Source organism: Lycorma delicatula, chromosome 5, assembly GCF_047948215.1.
Source record: "Lycorma delicatula isolate Av1 chromosome 5, ASM4794821v1, whole genome shotgun sequence".
Lineage (NCBI taxonomy): Eukaryota > Metazoa > Arthropoda > Insecta > Hemiptera > Fulgoridae > Lycorma > Lycorma delicatula.
Genome location: NC_134459.1, coordinates 81,361,101 through 81,383,653, shown reverse-complemented (window position 1 = coordinate 81,383,653; position 22,553 = coordinate 81,361,101). Strand labels below are relative to the sequence as shown.

The following is a 22,553-nucleotide window of genomic DNA, read 5'->3' as shown; positions in this document are numbered from 1 at the left end:
TACAAAAGTTTTACACTAAAATTATAAAACAACTAACTTTGGCAAAAGCTACAAAACCAGTTCTTGTGGATCACTAACATTAAACAATATAGAAAAGAATTCTAGTGTGCCCTCTATTAATATTAAACAAAATACATAATCTGTTTTTTTTATAATTTATTCCCAAGCAAACAGTTTCTATTTCTTTAGTCTTTATGTTAAAACAATGCAGTAGCACCCCCCCCCCTAAATTGAAAACTACACACTATAATGACAGAAAATGATTTCTTCAATTTGTAAAAAAAAAGACTTGACAAAGTGGAGGCAAAGAAAGGAGGTATTTATTGTTGTCTATTGATGTATCCCTTCAACGTATGTTTTTATTAACACCCTTGATTACTAACTGAATGATCAGAGACTCCTGATTCTGATCAGTGACTGAATCCTCCTGCATCAACATACTGCTTTAAGCATACAGCATTTGTAATTTAGGATCTTTATCTTAAGAAGAATGCATTATTTCAGTGGCAAACTAAGTTTTCTTAAATTGCCCGAGATGGTTGGTTTTACAACACATATTTTTAGCCTATTTAAATATTTATGTTGAAAAGTTCTGTTACTGAACTGTTGTGTTGCTTTGTGTAGTGTGCAGCTGTTACTTACATTCTGCATTATAATAATGAATATAATTTCACAGCCATAAAAATTTTAGTGATAAAGAAAAAAGGAAATAAACAAAAAGATTTCAAACAGTTTAAACTATCTTACTACTAACTAACTTACTATATCATTTGAAGAGATTCAAGTAAGATAGTTACGCAAAATGTGAAATATCACCAACTAGTATAAATAACAGTACAACACATAATTAGATTTATTTGAAAGTAAATGCTACATCTATGTTGTAAGAGAAAATAAGAACATTTGAAATTCCCATTCCATTAGTAATGGGAATAAAGATAAGTTTTGGTAGTAGACAATGTGGTAGTTTAATTTCAATGATAACTGCCACAAGTTTTTTAATCTTGTTCTGATAAATTTCTATTTGATGTGCTATTTATTCAGTACATTATTGTCAATGTAGCTCGTTTTAAATAAGTTACTACCGAATTCTAAATAAATAATATTAAAACAAACTTAATGTTTATATAATAAAATAAACAAACAAAAAAATCATTAAATGAAAACTTCAGTTAAAAAAAATAATCTTTCTCATAAAAAAGGACAACGTGTGGGTTGGTTTGTTTGTTTCTTTGTTTGTCATATGTCCTCACATTTTTATTTTAGTTGCTATTGGTGCAGAGCGGGCCAATAGTGGTGCACCAGGCAGCTGCACACAGTGGCTCTCTCCCAATAGAAGTCCAATGTCAATTAATTTACAGATTATTTAATTTAATTTCTAAGCATAGATTATTTTTATTTATGTTTTATATTTGTATTTTTATTTACTTATTATTTAATTTTATTGATAAAAGAAAGGGATTATTAGTTAATATTTTGCAATAAAAAAAAGGATTCTTTATTTAGCGGAAGAAAGTCACTGGCACCCATTCAACTAACACATCACATGGTCCACTCTGCGCCAGTAGCAGCAATTGGACTAGCAACAAACACAACCTCACACAAGACTTAATGAAGAAGACAGCATCCCCAAGCCAATTCCCTGTTATCCATATGGCTAGCATTAACCATATTTCTATTAAAAACTATTAAATTCTATATCTACTCATTCCTTAAGCCTATTTTATTAAATATAAAAACACCAAAATATTCAGAAAAATATTCTCTGCACACTATCTTTTCTTAAAATATTTCTGTAAAATACTTAATATTCTCACAAACATGAGGATAAGAACATGTGGAGAGTGCAGGGAGCAGAGCCTCCTAGCTAGACGGTTGGGTTTTCACCCTCGATTCCACCATGCAACCGAAACTAATACCATACTTTTCTCTGAAAGGTCAGTAACAAGGCTATATATATATAAAATATACTAAATTACGTTAATTACTAAATTAAAATAAAAATAAACTAAAAAATAAATAGTTTAAGTAAAATAAATATGCATGAGGTCTAGCTAACCGTGTTACAAAACTTTTGTATTGTAGCATTGGTTAGCTAGACCATATACATATTTATTTTATTTAAATTATTTATTTTTTAGTTTATTTTAATATTAGTATTAATTTGATGTGAATGATTTATAAAAGAAATGAAATGCAACTGATGTGAGAAATTTGCAAAAGCACTTTTGCATGTATAATGAAATAAGGTAAGTGTCATCCTACTTTATTATTCTGTACTTAGGTTGATCAAATAAATATAATTTGTACACTAATACAGAGAAATATGATTCTTAAAATAATTTACTTCAGAAAAATATATAATACATATATGTACATATGAAGTTAAATAAGCTATTTATTTATTTATATTGCAAAACTCAAAGAAGCCTAATACATAAGCAACAAAATGAGGATGAAATTATATTATAAAAATGCCAATTTATTACACCAAGAACTGAATTCCAGTTCCACTCGATCTAGAGAATAGCAAACTAACAATACCAACCAGTCCTTTCCCTTTATCTTTCAATTTCCTTAACTATGGTCCTTTCTTCTACAGAAATAAACTATGAGAAGTGGAATGGTTGCCATTATCAACCATGCCAGGAAAGCAGTACTACTACCGGAGTTTAAGGAGCTACATTTCCTACCTGGGTTCTCCCAAAACATTTCTAGTTGGCGGCAAATTTAATTATCAGGCAAAAAATGGCATTCTAATTCATGCATGTTTGTACTCCTAATTAATTTTTTTTTAGAATAATAATGTTAACACCTTACTCTGTTTTTAATAAGAAAATGTTTGTTTTCTAAGAGTAAAAATGTTACTAACATTACTAATATTTCCCATTATAATTATATGATTAACATTAAGTATTACTTAAAATTTGCATAACAGTAATTACCAGCTCTCATCAGAGAATTGGGTGGTTAGTCTGCAGTTGATTAAAGAAGATTATAAAACATAATTAAAACATAATTCTATTCCTATGATTTTTTCCTGACTAAAATAAATTAACTGCAAAATTATCTTTAAAAAAAACCAAGAAAAGCATAACATTGAAATATAATAAAAGAAACTCTGTTAATAATAATTTATAAAAAGTAGTATCAATTTAAATATTAAAATACTATTAATTATATTGCAAGGGTTATTATTTAAATATAAACCGGAAATTTGCTATCCAGACTGAGGAAGATCAGTGGATGTGGAGGGGCGCTGCAGGTAGAAGTAAATTGGATATGTGTAGAGAGGAGCAACCAGCCTGTCACACCCATAGGTTATCTTCTCATTTCAGAAGCAAAATGTCTGAGCAGGAGGTACCAACGAATTATATCAAATCCTCTGAAATTTTACTTCAACTCCAAGCACAGTTCTGAGATGCTATCCTGTCAACAAATCAAGTGTTTGATTGGGCCAAAACATTCCAAAGTGACCATGATACAGTGGAGTATGAAAGTCACAAACGTTGTATGCAAACCAGCATCGATAATGACAACATTCAGACTGTTCGTGACCTATTGAAAGACGACTGCTGCATAACCGTTGCTGAAATTGAATCAGAAGTGGGCGAGTGTTAGGAGTGTGCATACAATATTGTCAGGCATTCTTGGATACAGCCATGTCGGCAAGGTGGATTCCACATCTTTTCAGTAATGTACAGAGAAATGTATGAAAAGACATCTGTCAGCAGCTTCTGAATCGCTTCAAGGAAGGAGAGGCATTTTTGGCCCATACTGTAACCTGTAACAAAGTGTGGGTCCACCACTACACCCTGAAAAGCAAGTGAGCAAGTATAGGGGGGAGGAAAAGTAAGAAGCGGGCATAGATCAAGGCCAAGAAATGCTTGTTGGCTGGAAAAGTTCTGGCAACTGTGTTTTGGGATTCAAAGGATGTGCTGCTAATTGATTTCCCACATGAACGAAGGACAGTAAATGTGGCATACTATGCAACTGGTTTTTGGGGCAGCCATCTTGTTTTTTTAATAAGAGAATCCTAAAACTACCTATCTAGTGGAGAGTATGTATTTCTGTTAAAGTAACTATGTAGAAAAATAAAGTAATTTATTTTCAATTTTATCTACTATAAGTAAAGTTATGTAAACAAATTACAGTTTATATTTGAATTACACTTTAGTATAGTTGTTACTCTACTTACATAACTCTCATGTAACTTGGGAATATTCTGAGTACAAAAATTAAATACAACTATTTTTCACACCAACATGAAGAATTAGTTTAAAAAAAACGATATACAAAGAACAAACACAACATAGCACTAAAATTATTGCTGTCACATGTGATAGTGGAAGTAGCAAGTGTGTAATAAACAATCACAAATGATAGTTTAATAAAATAAGAATAATATAAAAGTAAGAGAAATATAAAATTTAATAACATACATACCCTTAAAAATTCATAGAAAAGAATAAATTTAAAACATACTAGAGGAAACAGTGAAAATAATTAAATAATTATAAAGCCAACTAGCACAAAACATTAATTAATTATGAATCAAATCTTAAACATTCAACAAACTGACCCAATTGCTCCATTTTACTGTTTTTAATTTACTTTGAATTATCTACACTATTCAAACACAAGTCTTAAGATATGATAAAAATTACATCATTGTCTAATAATTACATATTCATTTTAGTAAAAAAAAATTCTGTAATTATTATAAGAGTCGTACATTAATACCAGAGAACAAACCTTTTTACCCCACAATGAAATTAATAACTACTGCCCACTTTAGAACCACTACTGTAAAGTATAATATATATTAAAAGTTTCAATCTGCTGACTGAAACCTCACAATTATGTTGCAGGGATCTACAATAGCTTTAAGTCATAAACAAAAATTTCTCATAAAATATTTTTTTTATACAATATCTTTCCTGAATTCATACTTAATTGAATAGCAATAAAATTTTATTACTTGGTCACAATTATTATGAAAACATAATTGAGAAACTACCACAAAGAAAAGTGCATCTAGCACAACCAAAATCAATTATCAGCAGATTTTTTTGGAGTAAACCCAGGTTTAAATATAAAAAATAAAACTATACAAACAAGACTTAAAATCTAAAAACTAACAAAAAAATCTTTAAAATTTAGGACAATTAACAAATGAAATGAAATGAATAGAATATTCTTCTTTTTTATTTATTTTTTTCTGTGAATGCTTTTATAACTATATAACAGTTAGCATAACTACATAATCAGGAAAAAAATCAAACACATTATTTAAAATGTTAGAAGTTGAAAAAATCAACTGTAAAATAATGGAAAAAAAAACAATTTTTTTCTTCTGTAGTATTTTAAAATAAATCTTTAAATTTTAATTATTTTTTATACACAGTATTGAATTCTCATCTGATAGAAGTGTGCTGCTCACAACATAAAAAGAAAGAATAAGGAAGCAATAAAGTGAGATTTTTGTAATATTTATTAACTTATCCTGCAGCTACGATGTACCATAATAAAAATGTTTAACAAACTTAATATATTAGTAATGAGTTTATATTATATCATATATTTAACTATGTGAACTAATATGTCAGACAGAAGCAAAATAGCAAATTTTGCTCTGTTTTGGAAAAAAGGATCTACCTGGTATTGAATTAATTCCACAATCAATTACGACTGCTCCAGGTTTAACCCAACTTCCTTTAACAAACTCAGGCTGACCAATTCCAACAACCAATATATCTGCTCTAGCTGTCTGCAATGAAATTAATATAAAAATAAAGAATTACAAAATAATCTACATTAATGTCCTGCATTACTTACTATAAAGAAAAAGTTACATATAGGAATTTTTTGAGTGATGTAAAACAATGGTTTAATGAATTGTTTAATATCCCTTTGATCGTCAGCGCATGACAGGGCTTCTCCACCCTAAACTGCCAAGGCCTAATCTGATGATCTGACCTAATTTTTTTTTTTGTTTTTTAGAAAATTAAATGAGCAAATATACACCTAAATAAATATAAATATTTGTTATTGATTTTTTTATAAATATTTTTAAAATAACAATAAAATTTTTAAAAATGTAGTTTGAACTAAAAAAAAACGTAGTAAAAAAAAATATTTTATACATGGGAAATATTTTTAATTTATTCCTAAGGTGTTTTTAAAACTACATAAAAAAAACCTAGAGCATTCTAGGAATAATTTAATTAGATAACAAAATTTTATAAATTTTCATATCTACACACTAATATCAGAATTTGTAAATTCTTAACTTTGACGAAAGTTGGAGCAGTAAATGAATAAATCCTTTTGAAGTAAGTACAAATGATTATAATTTGCTCTGGGAAATATTCTTATAAGTTTTACAAAAAAAAAAGAAATCATGTAAAAAATAATAAAATTAACTAGAAATTATTTATCAGTTTTAGAAAATTTAGCAAATATGCATAGCGAAGCACAAAGGATGCACACCCTTATTACATGTTTTGCAAATGTACCTGGTTTTTTCTTTTACCACCTTGACTTGTGCTACCTTGCTACAAACGGAGCAATTTCACTCTTTTGTGTCTGGTAAAATTTCAAGAGGTTCGTCGCTGATGCCTGGTCGCTGAATCTGAAGTGGCACTTGATCACCAAGCCATTCAGCAATAAGCTGATCAACCAATGAAACTGTAAACTTTAGTTGTGATAAGGATTTATCTGTACTGTCTTTATACAAAATATATAGACTTACAGTCATTCTTCCTATAATGTGAAATGTTACTTTTTTCCAGCATTTCAAAGTGCAGCACTCGTCTAAGCAGCAGTATAGCATCTGATCAAATGAGTCAACTCCGCCTATAAAAGAGTTATACTGGTGAATTATGGATGGCTTTCTTATTATATATACTTTATTTCCCTTCTTCTTCGACTTACATTCAGTATTAGCTAAAACTTTTTTGACAGAAAAGTACTTGCTTTTTTTTTTTGAGACTTTTTTGCAGGCTGCCAAGCATGAGCAAAAAACCTTTATGGCAATACTTGTTTTCTCCAACTTTGAATTTTTGCTTCATGGGTGCTGAGATATTCCTTTTCTATTGCTTCATAATGTCCCTGTTACATGTGTAAGTTTTGAATACAAAGTATTCAAAGTATGTCAGTTCCCCTAGGAACTGACATAAAAAAGTTGTCAAGAAACACATGAAGACCTTTGTTAAAAAAAAAAAACCATTTCTAGCAGTTTCATTAAAGGCAGAAAACTAAGCCCTTTTTTTAACTGCTTCTATCTCTATCCCTAGCATCTTTGTAACAAAGAACGACAAACAGTAATTCGTCTATCACAAAGCAACCACAACTTGATGTTCCATTTATGGTGATGCTTGTTAGGTATACATTGTAAGAGTTGGGTGTGACTTTTAGTGCCTACTAAACTTTCATCCAATGACAATTGCTCATTTGGTGTGTAATATCATTTGAAAATTTTATTGGCATGCTCAATTACAGGGCTGAATTGAACAAAAGGATCATATCTGGGTTGTTTTGGCTTTGGGAAGTTTTGAGTGTCTACCATGTGAAAAGATTTTAGAACTGACTCAAGATGGTTTCTTGAAAAAAATTTGCTAAACCAAGGAATACACTGCAAAGATTTTGTGGACCAATACATTTCAATTGTTGGCTTTTTAATCAGCCCCACATTCAATATAACAGCAAGGAAAGCTTTTATTTCAACAAAGCTTACCAGTCTCCAAACATGGTTCCTGCTGTGGACGCCAAATATATCTTTACTTCATTGAATAAAGTTTTTTGCATAGTTGTTTGTGAGTCACTATTAGGTCTAAAAAGGTCATTGGGGAAAACAGGTCAACATAAGATATAGAAGAATTACGCAATTGGCAATGTTTATTTCCAGGAGCTTCATGGAAGTCAAACAAATGCGATTGCCTGGGGTCATTGTCCTCTACTATAACATCCCATCTATCACTATCATGTGATTCTGATTATAACTCACTACTTGATACGTGATGAAGGAGGCAGGGATGGCCACGGTGGTGAGTAGGTTAAGTAGCATTCTGTGTGTCATCCTCCTCAGACGACGACAACACTGATCTATCTGCAGGTCGGCTTGTTGAAAGGTTACTGAAAAAAACTTACATTAGCACTACTTAGGTCATAAGTGGGATCCAAATCGGTATCGTCAGTCTCACTTTCACTCGATTCTGAAGAAGTGCATGGTATATCATACAACCCACTGTCACTAATAAAATTATCATCTTCAACAAAATGTCAAATAGTGTTTTTTTATGTCAAATAATAACACGTTATACAGTAACACGATAAACGATAACACAGTAGTAGCCAGCTAACAGCAAACTGAGACAATGACAGAAATTAGCAAATGAATAACGGTCTGCTAATTAATCATAATTAATATTATTAACTGAAAATAAATCACTGTATATACTTAACTGATTCAATATTAGTCTGACATGAGTAATAACAACATTTATATATTATTTATAACGTTATAAACTTATTGTGAATGTCTGATCAATCGGATGCTGGCACTTTTGACCCAAGCATGTAACATCCAATCAATCAGACATTGATGGTCAAAAGGGTAATAACAGACCTCTGCCAATGAGAAGTGAATGAAGCATGATACTTTTCCAAATACAAAATGCAGCAAATATATAATATGTATAAATAGGAAACTTATGCTACTTATAGTAAAATGTTTATGATTTGCATTCATAAGCACAAAAAAATTATACAGCCCTTTATATAATAGCAAATGATAAAAGATAGAATTATAACATACAAATTATATGCAACATGTCCAATTGAATAATTAATGTACGTACTACACTGCCATTGAACAAAACTTCCTGTTTCTTGCTGTTTAACCTACTTACAAATGACTTAAATTTTAATCATAACCAGTTTCTTCAGCAAATTTTTTTTTATAACATCATATGTACAGTTACTATAATTCTAATATTGTACTGCTAATTAAAACACAATATATTAACTTCCAGTCTAAAACATATGTATGAATGTACTATACTCTGATGGTTGAAAATGACTTGTAAAGAAGTGAACCTTTGCCTTCTTCACCATATCATTATGCTGATGTTTTTCAGCATGCCATTTTTTTATAATGCAGTTAATATTCAGCCTTACCAACGATACCTTCACTCAGTTCACCGCTGGAACTGGCAAACTGATGTGCCATTTTACAATCTTTACAACCAAAGAAAATTGGCACATACAATACAAATAAGCAAATTGAAGTAAAATCCCTCTCATATAAAACCACATATCCAAATTAGCGCATAACAAAAAAAAAACTGTTAATATCTATGCAATAGAAGAAAATCATATTTATAAAAATAAATAAAAATAGGTACGTTAAAAAAGGTATGTATAAAAATAGGTATGTTATTAGTTCATATTTACCAAAAGAGAGCACAAACTACTATTCCATAACACTTATTTTATTTCATTCAAGTGTATTCATTAGTAGTTGAATGAGTTATTTTTCTAGTTTGAATATTATTAAGTATTAGCTGTTGTTATCTACTAATAATCAGAAAAGTTTCAGACACGGAAGAAAGTTAGTAAGATAGAAGAAAAGTTAAGCATTTAAATGTATGGATAATAGAATATCTAAAAAAAATGTTTAGAATAATTAAGAATGGAACAAATTACTGCTTATGTGAAAATTAAGAATGGCCCTGAACTAGAAAAGCAGTTTTCAACAAAATCTTCATATTTTAGAATAAAAATGAGAAACAATGAAAAAAAGGTCTCGTGAAAAAAAATCAGTGAACCTTATTTGTAGGATTGGTAAATAAAAGTTAACAGGTACTCCACTTTCTAGTTATCTAATAAGAGGTTATTTTATTACAGTATATTAATTAAATTTAAAAGAAGTGCAATATTATAGTGCCTTGTTTCACCCTCAACAACAATTGTTTCTTGCGGGGCCAGCACATAACAATTTAGTGATTAATGATGAAATTATTAATTAAAACAATTATTTTGGTAAATATCTATGTAAAAAAAAAACCATTGAGAAAAAACAGAATTTTTTTTAATGTGATGACATGGTCTTTTAAAGACAATTAGAAGACAACAAAAGACAATTAAAAGAGAACAAAATTTTTGTGGCAAAATCTTATATAGATGAACTAGTTAGGTGGACAATGTAGTAAGACATCCAAATTTAATTAATTTTGTTTTGCAGGAACATACTGAATATAAAGACTGTGGAGGAAGATAAGAATTTGAATATATAAAACAAATAACTGAGAATGTATCTACAAATACATTGAGGTTAACAGATTAGCATAGAACAGGAAAAACTGAAAATACCATCAAACCTATCACTGAATAACTAAAAAAAAAATGAATAACTTTAATGTATTAAACTATAGTTTACTGTATTAGATTTATCTAATACATATAATTTAATCTGAGAAATGTATTAATTGTATTTTTAAGAAATTGCAATCCCTAAATTAAAACATCTTACTTTATCAACTGATGTATTAATAAATATCTTAAGTTTGGCAGACATTAAAAAAAATAATTAATGAAACAATCAAAAAGGAACAACTTTAAAGCAGTCCCTAATTAAGATGCTTTTACGATAATAAGCATTGTCCATAGTAAAATATGTATAAATATGATGATCTGTATGATGGGAAATCATACAAATATTATCACAAAAAAGAAATGTATAACTTAAGTTTTTCAAAATGCTTCTTTCAACCAAAGCATGCAATCCCAATAAAATTAAAAATATTATGTAAAAATAATTTTTCATAGTTAATTCTATATCACTTATTTACTTACATGTTTTTCAATATTTTTAGTTCTAGAATGACAAACAGTCACAGTAGCATTATGCCATTTTAGAAGTTCAGATATAGGTGTACCAACTATTTTACTTCGTCCAAGAACAACGGCATCACTACCAGCAATATCAACTCCACTTCTGTTAATAAATAACAAAAATTTACTATTATTATGCTTCCACACATTACATGATATAAGAGGTAAAACTAAGTACTATTAGTATGAAAGTAAAGATATAGCAAAAATGAAAGTCCTCATTATCAAATTTTAATACAGTTAACTAAACACAAAAGAGAAAGTTAGAACCAGTAAACTAGTTTACAGTTACAAATTGATACAAGTATTCAAACATATCCAGGAATCAAGTCCATATTCTCGTTGACCAGTTTTTATGTTCAGTATCCTGGTTTTTCATTAAAATGGTCCTGGGTTTGATTCCCAATAATGATAGTAGCTTTTTATTACATTAAACTAAGATCATCATAAAAATATAAAAATTCTATAAAATATTTATTTTTTACTTGTTCTAACTGGAAGTGGTGGTTGAAAATAAACGTTTGTAACAAAATTAACAAAAAAAAAATTAACATATCAAATAATTTATATTATCTAGTAAATTATAATTCTCATGATACATCAATAATTAATTAAAAAATTTTAAATGTTTAATTAACACCACTCAACTCTAAATACCCTAAATATGTCAATCTTAATCATAAAATTAATACATTTATTCAATTTTTACTGTAATATAAAACAGATTTGTGTAATTATCTTAAGCTTTGATGTTATAAACGTCATGTTTATTACTTTTAACTTTTCAACTTTTAAATTTATAAACTTTTAGTTATTAATAAAACAATTTACAAGTTATAAAATAAACAATTAATAAAAAAATAAAAAACAGAACTGTTGATTTTTTTATAAACGCAAAGCATTGTACCTTTTAATTAATTCAATCACACCGTGTGGAGTACATGGCATGAACCCTCCAACAAGATCACCAACAGCAATTCTACCTTCATTCAATGTATTTAATCTGAAAATATTTAACAAAGTCTATGTAATACTACACATACATACATACATACATAAATAAAACAAAAAATATATATAAATAAGGTAACCTGAAATATAAATGCTGCAATATGGAGAATGATAGAAAAACCTAACAATAAGTTTTCTAAAAGAACGTTTGTAGATGAATGTATACCATCTGAACACTTTCAAAACAATTTCTTTTCTGTAAGAAAAACTGTTCATAACACTATTTTTTTAAACTTTAAAAACTCCTTACATTGTATTACATACTATATGTTAATAAAATAAACACAACTGAAATGCCTGTTTTTAAATATCACCAAATCAAAAAAACTTTGAACAGCTGACGACAAATCAACTGAAAGATGTCAAGTGTAAAAAATTCTACTATATAAATTTTAAAATATTGTTATTTAGTTATTTATTATACAAAGGACTTTATTAACACATTCACCGCCAAACACGCTGATCGAAATTTCATTTTTTCCGGGTCACCAACGCCAAACACGTCGTTAAGACTTTTAGGACACTGCTTCATATAAACGTTTTTGCTTACTACTGTTGGCAGTCAACATATGTGAAGCTTTGGCTATCGATACATAAAGGTTTAACTTATCAATTTATGCGTTTTTTTTTTGATAATCGTTCAATAGTTTAATTTTTTCTTGATATTATAATCAAACTTTTATCTGTTATTTACAAGCTATGAAAATGGCATCCTCTGCGAAGTATAATCGTAGTAAGGGGAAAAACTGATAAATGAACAAAGAAAGTATTCATGTATTTCCTCTTGGCTGCTGTTTGCAATTCACATGCTCTGTATAAGCCTCAGAACCCCAATTCAAAAATTTTGAATTACATGCAACAAATTATAAAGGAAATGCTTAAAACCTACAAATGCTAAAACACCTACAGAAGATAATGCTACAGATCCAAGTTCTCCTGGACCTAGTCATCATCCCAGCTTGCCAGTAAGAGCCCCCAAGATTGATCCTGTGCACAGAGTAGAGGGACAGATGAAAAAACATAAACTTATCCATATCCCAGCTACAAAGAAGAAGGAAAGACCCTCTAGAGACTGCAAGGTCTGCAAATCAAATATATTTGCAGCTCAACTAAGTTTCTCTGCATTTCTTGCATACACCCAGGAGATTGTTTTACCAGATATCACAGATATTCATTATTTATACAAAAAAAGCTGTAATTTTGCAGAAGAAAAACTAATGTTTTATTATTAATCACTGAAATTAAAATGACATCAATTAATACACTAATATGAAATTAATATAAACAAAGCTTAAAAAATAATGTAATGTTATATAACACTATAATGTGTGTCTGCGTCCAAACATAAAGAAAATAATGTTGTCAACAGCAATCTCATCTCAAGCCAAAAATCACAATTACTTTACTAGTACCACTGGAATGTGACTGTACACAGCAGTAGTTCATAAACTCTCTGAATATACACTTCAGTTTGTCCTCCAGTACAAGAACACAAACATAGCAAAATAAAGTTGAACTCACTTATTATTCTTTTAAAAATTGATTAGATTCAAAGTTCTGAATCTTTAGTTTTTCAAACTTCAGTAAAAAAAAACCTTACGTATGACACAATATTAACTAAAAAATAAAAATGTGAAAATTACATGAAAAAAATTAAATTTTGAAAATGTTCTAAATGTCAATGATCTGGCAAAAGTCACTGGATTTATCAATTCATCTTTTAACTCTTTATTTGTATTAAAAGAGTACAATTTTTTTGAATTTGTACAATTCTAATACATAAATATTTGAAAAAACTAGAAAGATAAAAAAAATTACTGCTGTAACATTACAACAAAAAAAAAGATTGCATAAAAGAATACAGATCATATAGTAAAAGAAAACTAAGTGAATCGTACAAATAATTTCAAACAGCAAAATTCTCTTGATCAGGTTATGTTATAGACAATGCAAATAATAAATTTGAAAATTTTAATGTCAAAAACATTAAAAAATAATAATAATAAACCAACACACCAAACACAAATACTCATTCTGACAGACTATAATTTGGATTAAAAGAAATATAATTTTTCAAATATTATTCACCTGTGAAATGTGCTTAAACCAATTCAGCAAAACTATTTTGGGAGTTTTTACTTAAGTTGTTAAAAATATATATAGTATTCAAAATGATACCACAAACTATTAAAAAATGTTAAATCATTTATTACATTTAGTAATTATAATAACAAATTATTGTATTACAAGCCATACATGTAATTGCATTTTATATACATATATAATTTCTTCAGATGAAATAATCGTCATTGATACACAATGCCATAAGTAAAGAAAAATTCTTGATGTAAAAAGAAAGATTAAATCAATGACTCTTAAAATACAGACTGCGAATACACATTCTGGTTTATCACAAACTGGTTACATAACCACATAAATATCAAGCTTACCACAGGATGGGGAGGAAGTCCTTTACACTAGTTATGAAATTATTAGGATAGGTGCAGCTTACCTTCTACAGATCTAAAACGTCTGTGTAGGTTCCATAATGTTCAAAGTACAGCTGTATGAACCTCCATGTTCAGTTGTTCATCCGCAACAGCAAATCAAGGGTGATCATTTCAGAAGCTAACCAAACAGCATCTTGGAGCTGCTTGTTTTTAACGTATATGCGTTTTCGAATCTCTTCTTCTACAAAGCCTTAAGAGTGCATTTTCAGGTGTGGTAAGGTGAGGGCTTCTTGTTGACCAAGGCAATGGAGCTGGTAACAATTCTAACCCACATCAGATCCAGCAATCCAGAAAAATTTCATTGAGACTTCTGTGGTCATTCAAAGCAAAATACGCTGGAGCACCATCTTGCTAAAGCACAATGATATCAGCGATTCCTTTGGCCATTATTTCTGGAAGCAACCACTCGTCAATCATTCTCAGATAACTGTGTTGATTAACTGCACAACTGAAAAAATAAGGACCAAGGAGATTTTCAGCGGTTATCCCAGCCCAAATTATAACATGAGGTGGAAGGTGTTTGATTTCCTTAAAAGAGTGATAATTGTCTATCACCCAGAAAAAACATTTCAGTTACGAGAGCTTCAATAAATCACACACACACACACATCTGAGAACATAACAATCTTTTTATCATTTGCTCTTGGAAATGTTCAACCAATAACTGACATGTAAACACACATCGATCAAGGTCATTGTCAATCTATTCACTGAGCTCGAGTGCTCAGCCTCTCACTGCATGGCACATCACAAACACTTCCTGTTGCAAAAGCCTTCTTCTTCCATGTCAGTAACATTTGCCATGATGGAGACAATTTCCCAAAATGTACAAAGAAGTCATTCATAATGTTCTCCGTTTTATCAGTGTATAAATGTTTATGGACCCACAAACAAGCTAACAAGTGCTCTTTGACAGTGATTGCACTCAAACCTGCCACTGTTCCATACTCTATTACAATTAAGGTCATCCCACCAAGAATGTAAACACCAGATGATACCCACCAAGGCTTATCTACCCCACCTTTTCCAGCAGCATTGAGCAATATCAGTGGTGAGAAATGACAACAGTAGAGCCCAATTAAGCTGGATTTACTACAGTGTAATGGAACTTCCCACCCACTCTGTATATGCAGAAACCTAATAAAATAAGTAAAATACCTAACTTTAGAATCCAGAAAACAACTTACCCATCTATATCCTTTTCAGGTGAAACAGCATCAGTAATAAGATGTGAATCAATACGATTATCAGTATCTAATGGCATCTGAACAATTATACCATGTATATTTGGGTCATTATTTAGTTTATTCAGTTTTGACAACAACTAAAAAAATAAAATTTCACAATACATACATTATTCGTTAATGATATGTTACATACTGATGATAGTTGTTCATAAAAACAAAAAGCACCACCAACACATTAAGAATAACAACTAAACTAGATATAATTAAAATCAGAAAATTGAACTCCTTTGAAAATACTGATTACTAACATTTCATTAGCTTTTTACAAAGCTAATGAAAATTTTACTTGAAAGTTTAAAAAGTTAAAAGTTTTAAAAGATACTAGAAGCACATATCAGATTAAAAGCTTATCATATAACCTCAACATCAGCAATAAACATAACGAAATGGAAGCTATAACTACAATAATTTCCTACCTTATGATACAACTATATAGTACAGGTAAGGTTACAGTACTCATAGGGTTAATGCAATGTTTAAGTACTCAGTTTAATGGCATGGAGCAGGGCTGGTCCTAGGCGGTAGGAGACTGCCTATGGCAAAAAAATTTAGGAGCAACAAAACTGCCTGAACACAAAAAAATTAACACAACCCACAAAAATATATTTTGAGTACTTGAATCTAGAAAATAATTATTTACTATTTATTAGTACAATACAATAACATTATTATTATTATTGTGTTAATTTTGTTTATTGTTAAAGTATATTTAGATTATCTCTAAAAATAGTAGGTCCTAGTATTAATTTGTAAACTCATTGTCGTTAGCTCATTAAAAACGTAAATTTTGTTTTTCAATAAAACAATTTTCCATAATCTGTATTAATATTATTGTCTTAATTCAATCATATGTCATTTTTCTGGCTAACATTGGTTCTTTTATAAATCTATTTTTTTTTTTAATTTTAAAGTATTTTTGAAGCCTGGGAGCTGCAGGTTTTAGCTTTGCCTACAACAGCAAAAATGCTAAAGCTGGCTCTGCACAGAGGTACCTATCATTTCTAACTAAGCATGCATCATTCAACAAAACAAGTAATCACATCTTTATTTATGTTAAAATTTTAATCAAAACTACATTACTAACACATTGGCTGCCAATTAAATATTAAAAAGATTTACTGTGGTCGGTATTTTAATTTTTGGTTTATTTTTTGAGTGGCTTTTTTTTTAGTGTAATAATATTATAATGTGAATTTACTTTATTTTAATAATTTATTAGAAAATGAACTCCAAGAGTGATCGGCATCCAACATCAATATTTTCTTCTTGACGCTGAAAACTCCAATCTGAGTGTACATGGAAAGCAGAAGGAATAACTACACCAATATAATCTGGATTGTATCATTTATTAATAATATGAAAAGAAATATTAAATTACACAATTTAACAGACTATATGTACCAAACCACTACTTTTTAGTGGCGTCGCAAAGCAAAACAGCCCTTTTAAATATGACACACTCACAATACAGTAATACAAGTGCCACCAGTACTCCAATCAGAGCGGGCAGTGCTCCTGAATGCAACCGAGTCACTACATTCGTAGTAGTTGGCAAACAACATGTTAAACCACACATACATTCTTCATTACAAATTATTATAACAGAATGTTTTTTTAATCGTAGATGAGAGAATATAATAATACACACATTAATTAATAATATCACATAAATAATAATAATATCACATCATTAATTATTAAATTTCAATAACTTTTAAAATGATTCTTACAAAACTATTCTATAACTTGTTTAAAAATTCTGATTAATAATTTTAAATGTTTTGAATGATTATATAGGACTACAAGAAGGCATCACAAAAGTATAAGTACAATAATAACAACTGTAAATTCTGGCTTAAAGCAGATACATACTCATATTACAAGATAACATTGCGTTGGGAATATTTAAAAAATAACCAGTGTTAATTAATTAGCAATCAACATTTACTAATTATCAATCCAGCAGTTAACTCTCAGTCATTCTAAGATATTTTCAGCCTTAACATAATTTATTACTTGGGACCGCATGCCCCAAGTAATTGTATGTGGATTGTAATTGGATTGTATGTGACAAATCACATACAATCTGTGTTTTTATGAAATTTATTTATACTTGACACATTGTTTATACCTTAGGATTTTTAGAGCTGACCATGTCTGTTTTAGTTCCATTATCAAACATCAAATAAAGCTAGTAAAAAATTACAATTTTGTTATTCATTTTAACAGAATTATTGGAACTGCCACAATTAGTTTGGATATTTAGATTATGCACTTCTGAAGTAAAAGAAAAAGTTGACAAAAGAATGTTAACATTTTACTATAGCCTTTATTTCATAAAATACTATATATAGTGCCATGCCAAAAATTTGGTAACCAAATTACCAGCAGGCTCCTTGGTAGCAATGGTGTACACAGAATTTTGTTAAGGGGAGTCATTATTAAAATTGTTTACAATTGATATTGGTATTTTAAATTTTGTGCGTTATTTTATTATTATAATTATTATTATATCAGGTTACAATATATTTATTTTACAATGTTCAAATATAACACATTTATAAGTACCCTAATAAAACCTTCTGTAATGTATTTTTTTTCACAGCCTTAGGCTACAATTTTTTTTAACAACTTCTAATATCTATTTCATTTTGTATAATAAGAATGCTTGTGCCAGTGCCACATGCCATTATTACACTTGACTAAACAATAATCACATATTTTGGTCAATGGTTATTTGTACATGATAGTTAATACACTTTACATAACATATAAAATCCATGGAAGCAATCAAATATAATGAAATAAATTTAATTAAACACGTGTCAATATGGAAATCGCTGAAGTTGAAGACTGAAACTGACACTGATGAATCCAAATTCTATGAAGGAATTTGAATAAAGAATTAAATGCAGTTGTCTCAAACTTTCAAATCAGTACTCTACTACAATGTATTATTGTTTTGAAAAATAATTTTTTAAAGCGAGTACTAATAGTTAAATTAATAAAGTATTTATAATGTACGTAGCCTATGGTATATTATGTTACTACATTCGGAAATTTCAGCATTCACAATAAAATGTCCAAATGATGTTTCTTTTTTTTCATTAGTTCATTTAACACATATTCTGCAGTTGGAGTGTAGTTTCTATGTATGTTGAGAAGTGCCAATCCATTTGAACCTGTATTTCCAGTAGAATTAGGCAAATATGTTTTTAGACAACCCTGGGAGTGCAGCTAGTATTTCTAGCACAGTGAATATATTTGGCATTATGTTGGGATTGCACATAGTTAACCCATCTATGGCTGTTTTTGGTTGGTCTCCCTTCTCAAGACATGCAATTTTTCTGTACCATAATTTTAATTCATTATTCAGGTCTTCATGGCAACTACTTCTTATGTTACTGACGTAGAATTCTGTGAGCGAAGTGAAAGCATAAACTTGAGACAGTAGGGGTAGAAGGTCTGGGTTCATAGGTAAAAGGCACTGAAAGCCTTTCAATATTTCCTTGTGTTTCAAGAAACACTAATCTATTTGGAACATGAAGGTATCCAGAAATGAAAAAAAGTAGAGACACGGAAGTAAAGTTCTGGCGTCACTGATGATAAGTCCAAGTTTACACAGTTTTTCACTCGCGCTGCCATGCGAGGGATTTAAATGGAGGACCCTACTCTATTCAAAACTTTAGAAGCACAAATGAAAATTTTAGAAAATTCTTCAATATTTTTGCATATACATTTCATTTCACTGTTAATATCTTCAGGAAGGTTTACTGCTTCCACGAAATCAATAGTTGAATTCTGTAGTTATTTACACAATGGGAGACAAAGAAAACAGTCAGAATATAAAACAGCGATATCAAAAATTGACAGTCAGTCAAAGCACATAAAAGCGAATTTGCTTGTGAGGACACGTCTTAGTCATTCCATTCTGATATGCTTTGAAAGGTTGCAATAATAGGGTCATACAATTCCACCACCACAGCCACAGATTATACTTTTACAACCAATATGTTGTGCCAAGTTGTACAAGTTTTTCACGGCGTGAAGTTGTAGTTTCCATTTCACTTATGGCCAATTTTAAAACATGTTGCCTTTTAGAGGTATTAAGAAATTCGTATAGACTTGATATTGTACCCATACAATTTCTAATGTCAATTACTTAACAAGCACCGGATACAGCTAAGTGTGCTGAGCAGTGGACATAAAAAGCTAAAGGGATTATTTCCTTTACATGTGCTTGGACTCCGTTTACTTTTCCCGACATGGACATAGCTCCATCATACTCTTGACCACAAATCTTATTTATATTTACATTTAATGAACACAACTTGTCCAATATCGCCATTGCAATTCCTGTTTTGGTGACATCATTTAATGGTATGAATTGTAGAAAGTTTTCCTTCACAGTGAAATTTTCTCTATCAACATAACCTAACACACAGTGATAATTGTTCTAAGCCTGATATGTCTGACGTCTCATTGGCGAGAATGGTGAAGCAATTGGAGGCATTAAGTTCTTTCATTAGATTTTGAACAATCAGGTCGTTGCACACTTCAATTTTTTCATTCTGTATTCTAGGACTAGTGTACAGCACATTTCCAACAGTACACGTCAACATATTTTTTTAATACAGTATCAGTCTTACTTTGAAAGTGAAGAAGTGCCCTGAAATTGACATCATTTTCTTCTGGTTCCTGGTTGACCTCAACCTCTATTCGTCCCAAATCCCTGTGGCCTCACAGAACGACACATTGTTTCCAGCAAAACAAAATATTATCAATAATAGGATTAAGTTTTTCATGTTCTCCAATTTCTTTTGAGTTGTTACAGAATCTATTAGCAAATCTACAGACCTTTTCTTCTCACACGAAACTTTGATTAAAGTACTGGCTACCTCCAAACTTTCTGTGATAAAGACACTTCTCATGTTCTGAAAATCACTCAACAGCATCCTTCCGGTTATCAAATTTCTCACTACAAAATTGACCTAATGGTTGCTTCCCAGATCCAATACCATTTCTTGGAGCAAAAAGTGCATAAAATTTACAAAAACTCCCTCCCTTAAATTCAGAATATGCAAGCCACTTCCAGCGGTAAAGCCATTTAAACTGAAATCGCAGATTTCTCTTTCCTTTTGTTGGAAAAACAAACCCGGGATTTCTCATTGAACAATATCTGATTCCCAGATATTGTTCAAGACATCCAGTTTACTTTTATTACAAGTGTTTTCCTATGTAAACACCAATATCATAAGCGTGTGGTTCACTGGAACTTGAAGATGTTGAAGCTTTCGAAACCACAACAATACACTTATTACTTCTAAACGAATCAGTGGGCATGTCAATATTATTGAGTGATTTTGATATACAATCAATACCAGCCAAGTTTTCACAGGAGGGTGTGAAACTATTTTCAGAAAGAACGCTTGAGAAATCAACATCATGCTGCGGCAGCAAAGAAATATTTGGCAATGTGAAATTTTCACTAATGTTACAAGAATCACTACTGGCACGTGACTTTTTGTTAAAAAATTTTAATTGAACTTTGAGGTTGCTTAGATATATTAAAGAACAGAGAACGGTAATGTGAAGTTTCTACTTCAAAACATGAACTCTGAAATGCACAAAATGTTAAACAAACGTTCCACAAAAAAATCTGAACTCAGACTAACAAGTGAATACCGCTCGACAATGTACAATATTTCATATATGCACTGCAGAGCTGTCCCGACAATGTTTCACAAGTAATTTTATATAGTGTTGGCTTTATTTTATTACAAGGTCAGTATTATTATCGTACGTTCTTAATAAGCAGCACGACATTGATGGTCTTTCCTCTCTTTCAGGAGACAAGGAGAGGTATATGCTTTAACATCCACCATGCCAGTGAGAGCACTGGCGCCTTCTCAGAATGCTGAATGATGGCTACTGTATCACCCGTTGAGCGATCTACTGTACATGCTGCAGCTTTGAATACAGGGCTTAAATTATTGAAGAAGGAAGGGTGGCAGACCGGATCTTATGTCAATAGATTTTGTTACTCTGTCAGTGAGAAATTAAAGGAGAGAATACAATGGATTTTTAAAAAGATACTCAAATATATACGTGTAAATTTGTAGTATGTTTATTTTATATAGGTCTAATATTAAAAAGTACTTAAACCTACAAGAGGAGGGTTAATATCTGGTAGACCCCTCCTTTTGTACGCCCCTGCTTGGTAGGATAGTAAACTACATTCCATACAACAGGATAATACAGTAACAGAACCAAGAAATAGTATTACACAAAGTAGTACCCAGGGCATTAATAAAAGTGGATATCAAGAAGTGTTCTATAACAAATTATAAATGGCTAGAGCTATACTTTATAAATTATTTCCCATATATTACATACAACCATATATTTGCAAGCATTAGGCATACTGGATTAGCAACAAACAGATTATTTGCATAACACCTAATAGTTACACTTCAGCTGGAACATCTCTGAAAGTAACATTCTGGAATTGAAAAATATGAAAATAACTGTCAAAAGTCAAAGTAACATTTAAAACCAGTTCCAGTAGATCATTTAAATAATGCTGGGTACAGCTTCATCTCTCATTTATTATAGTTATTTACTGGCTAACGATCAAAGCAGTCAATGCTACGTAAAAGAATCAAATGAAAGTAAATGATTTAAAAGCAAAAGAATGATGTTTTATGGGGAATAAAACCTTATAAAAATTTTTTATTCATTTATTTTCAATTTTTTAACTTATTGTGAAATAAATAGGCTTAATTTGTTTCCCACCTGTCTAGATTCATTTGCTACAGATAGCAAGAGAATCAGTCCAGCAGTTCTTGAAATAATTATACAAATATACACATACAGCTTGAATTGAAAT

General features: G+C 30.1%; 1 protein-coding gene across 5 annotated transcripts in view; it reads right to left on the bottom strand.

Annotated features, from left to right (window-relative positions):
- Positions 1-22,553, bottom strand: part of pug (pug C-1-tetrahydrofolate synthase, cytoplasmic) — a 70,627-nt gene that overhangs the window by 32,296 nt on the left and 15,778 nt on the right. For all 5 annotated transcript variants that reach the window (XM_075366486.1, XM_075366485.1, XM_075366488.1 and 2 more), the window contains exons 4-7: positions 15,605-15,741; positions 11,804-11,899; positions 10,858-10,999; positions 5,659-5,770 (exon numbers count right to left, since the gene is read on the bottom strand). In XM_075366486.1, the coding sequence (XP_075222601.1) occupies positions 5,659-5,770; positions 10,858-10,999; positions 11,804-11,899; positions 15,605-15,741 (487 nt within the window). The remainder of the gene's footprint in view (positions 1-5,658; positions 5,771-10,857; positions 11,000-11,803; positions 11,900-15,604; positions 15,742-22,553) is intronic.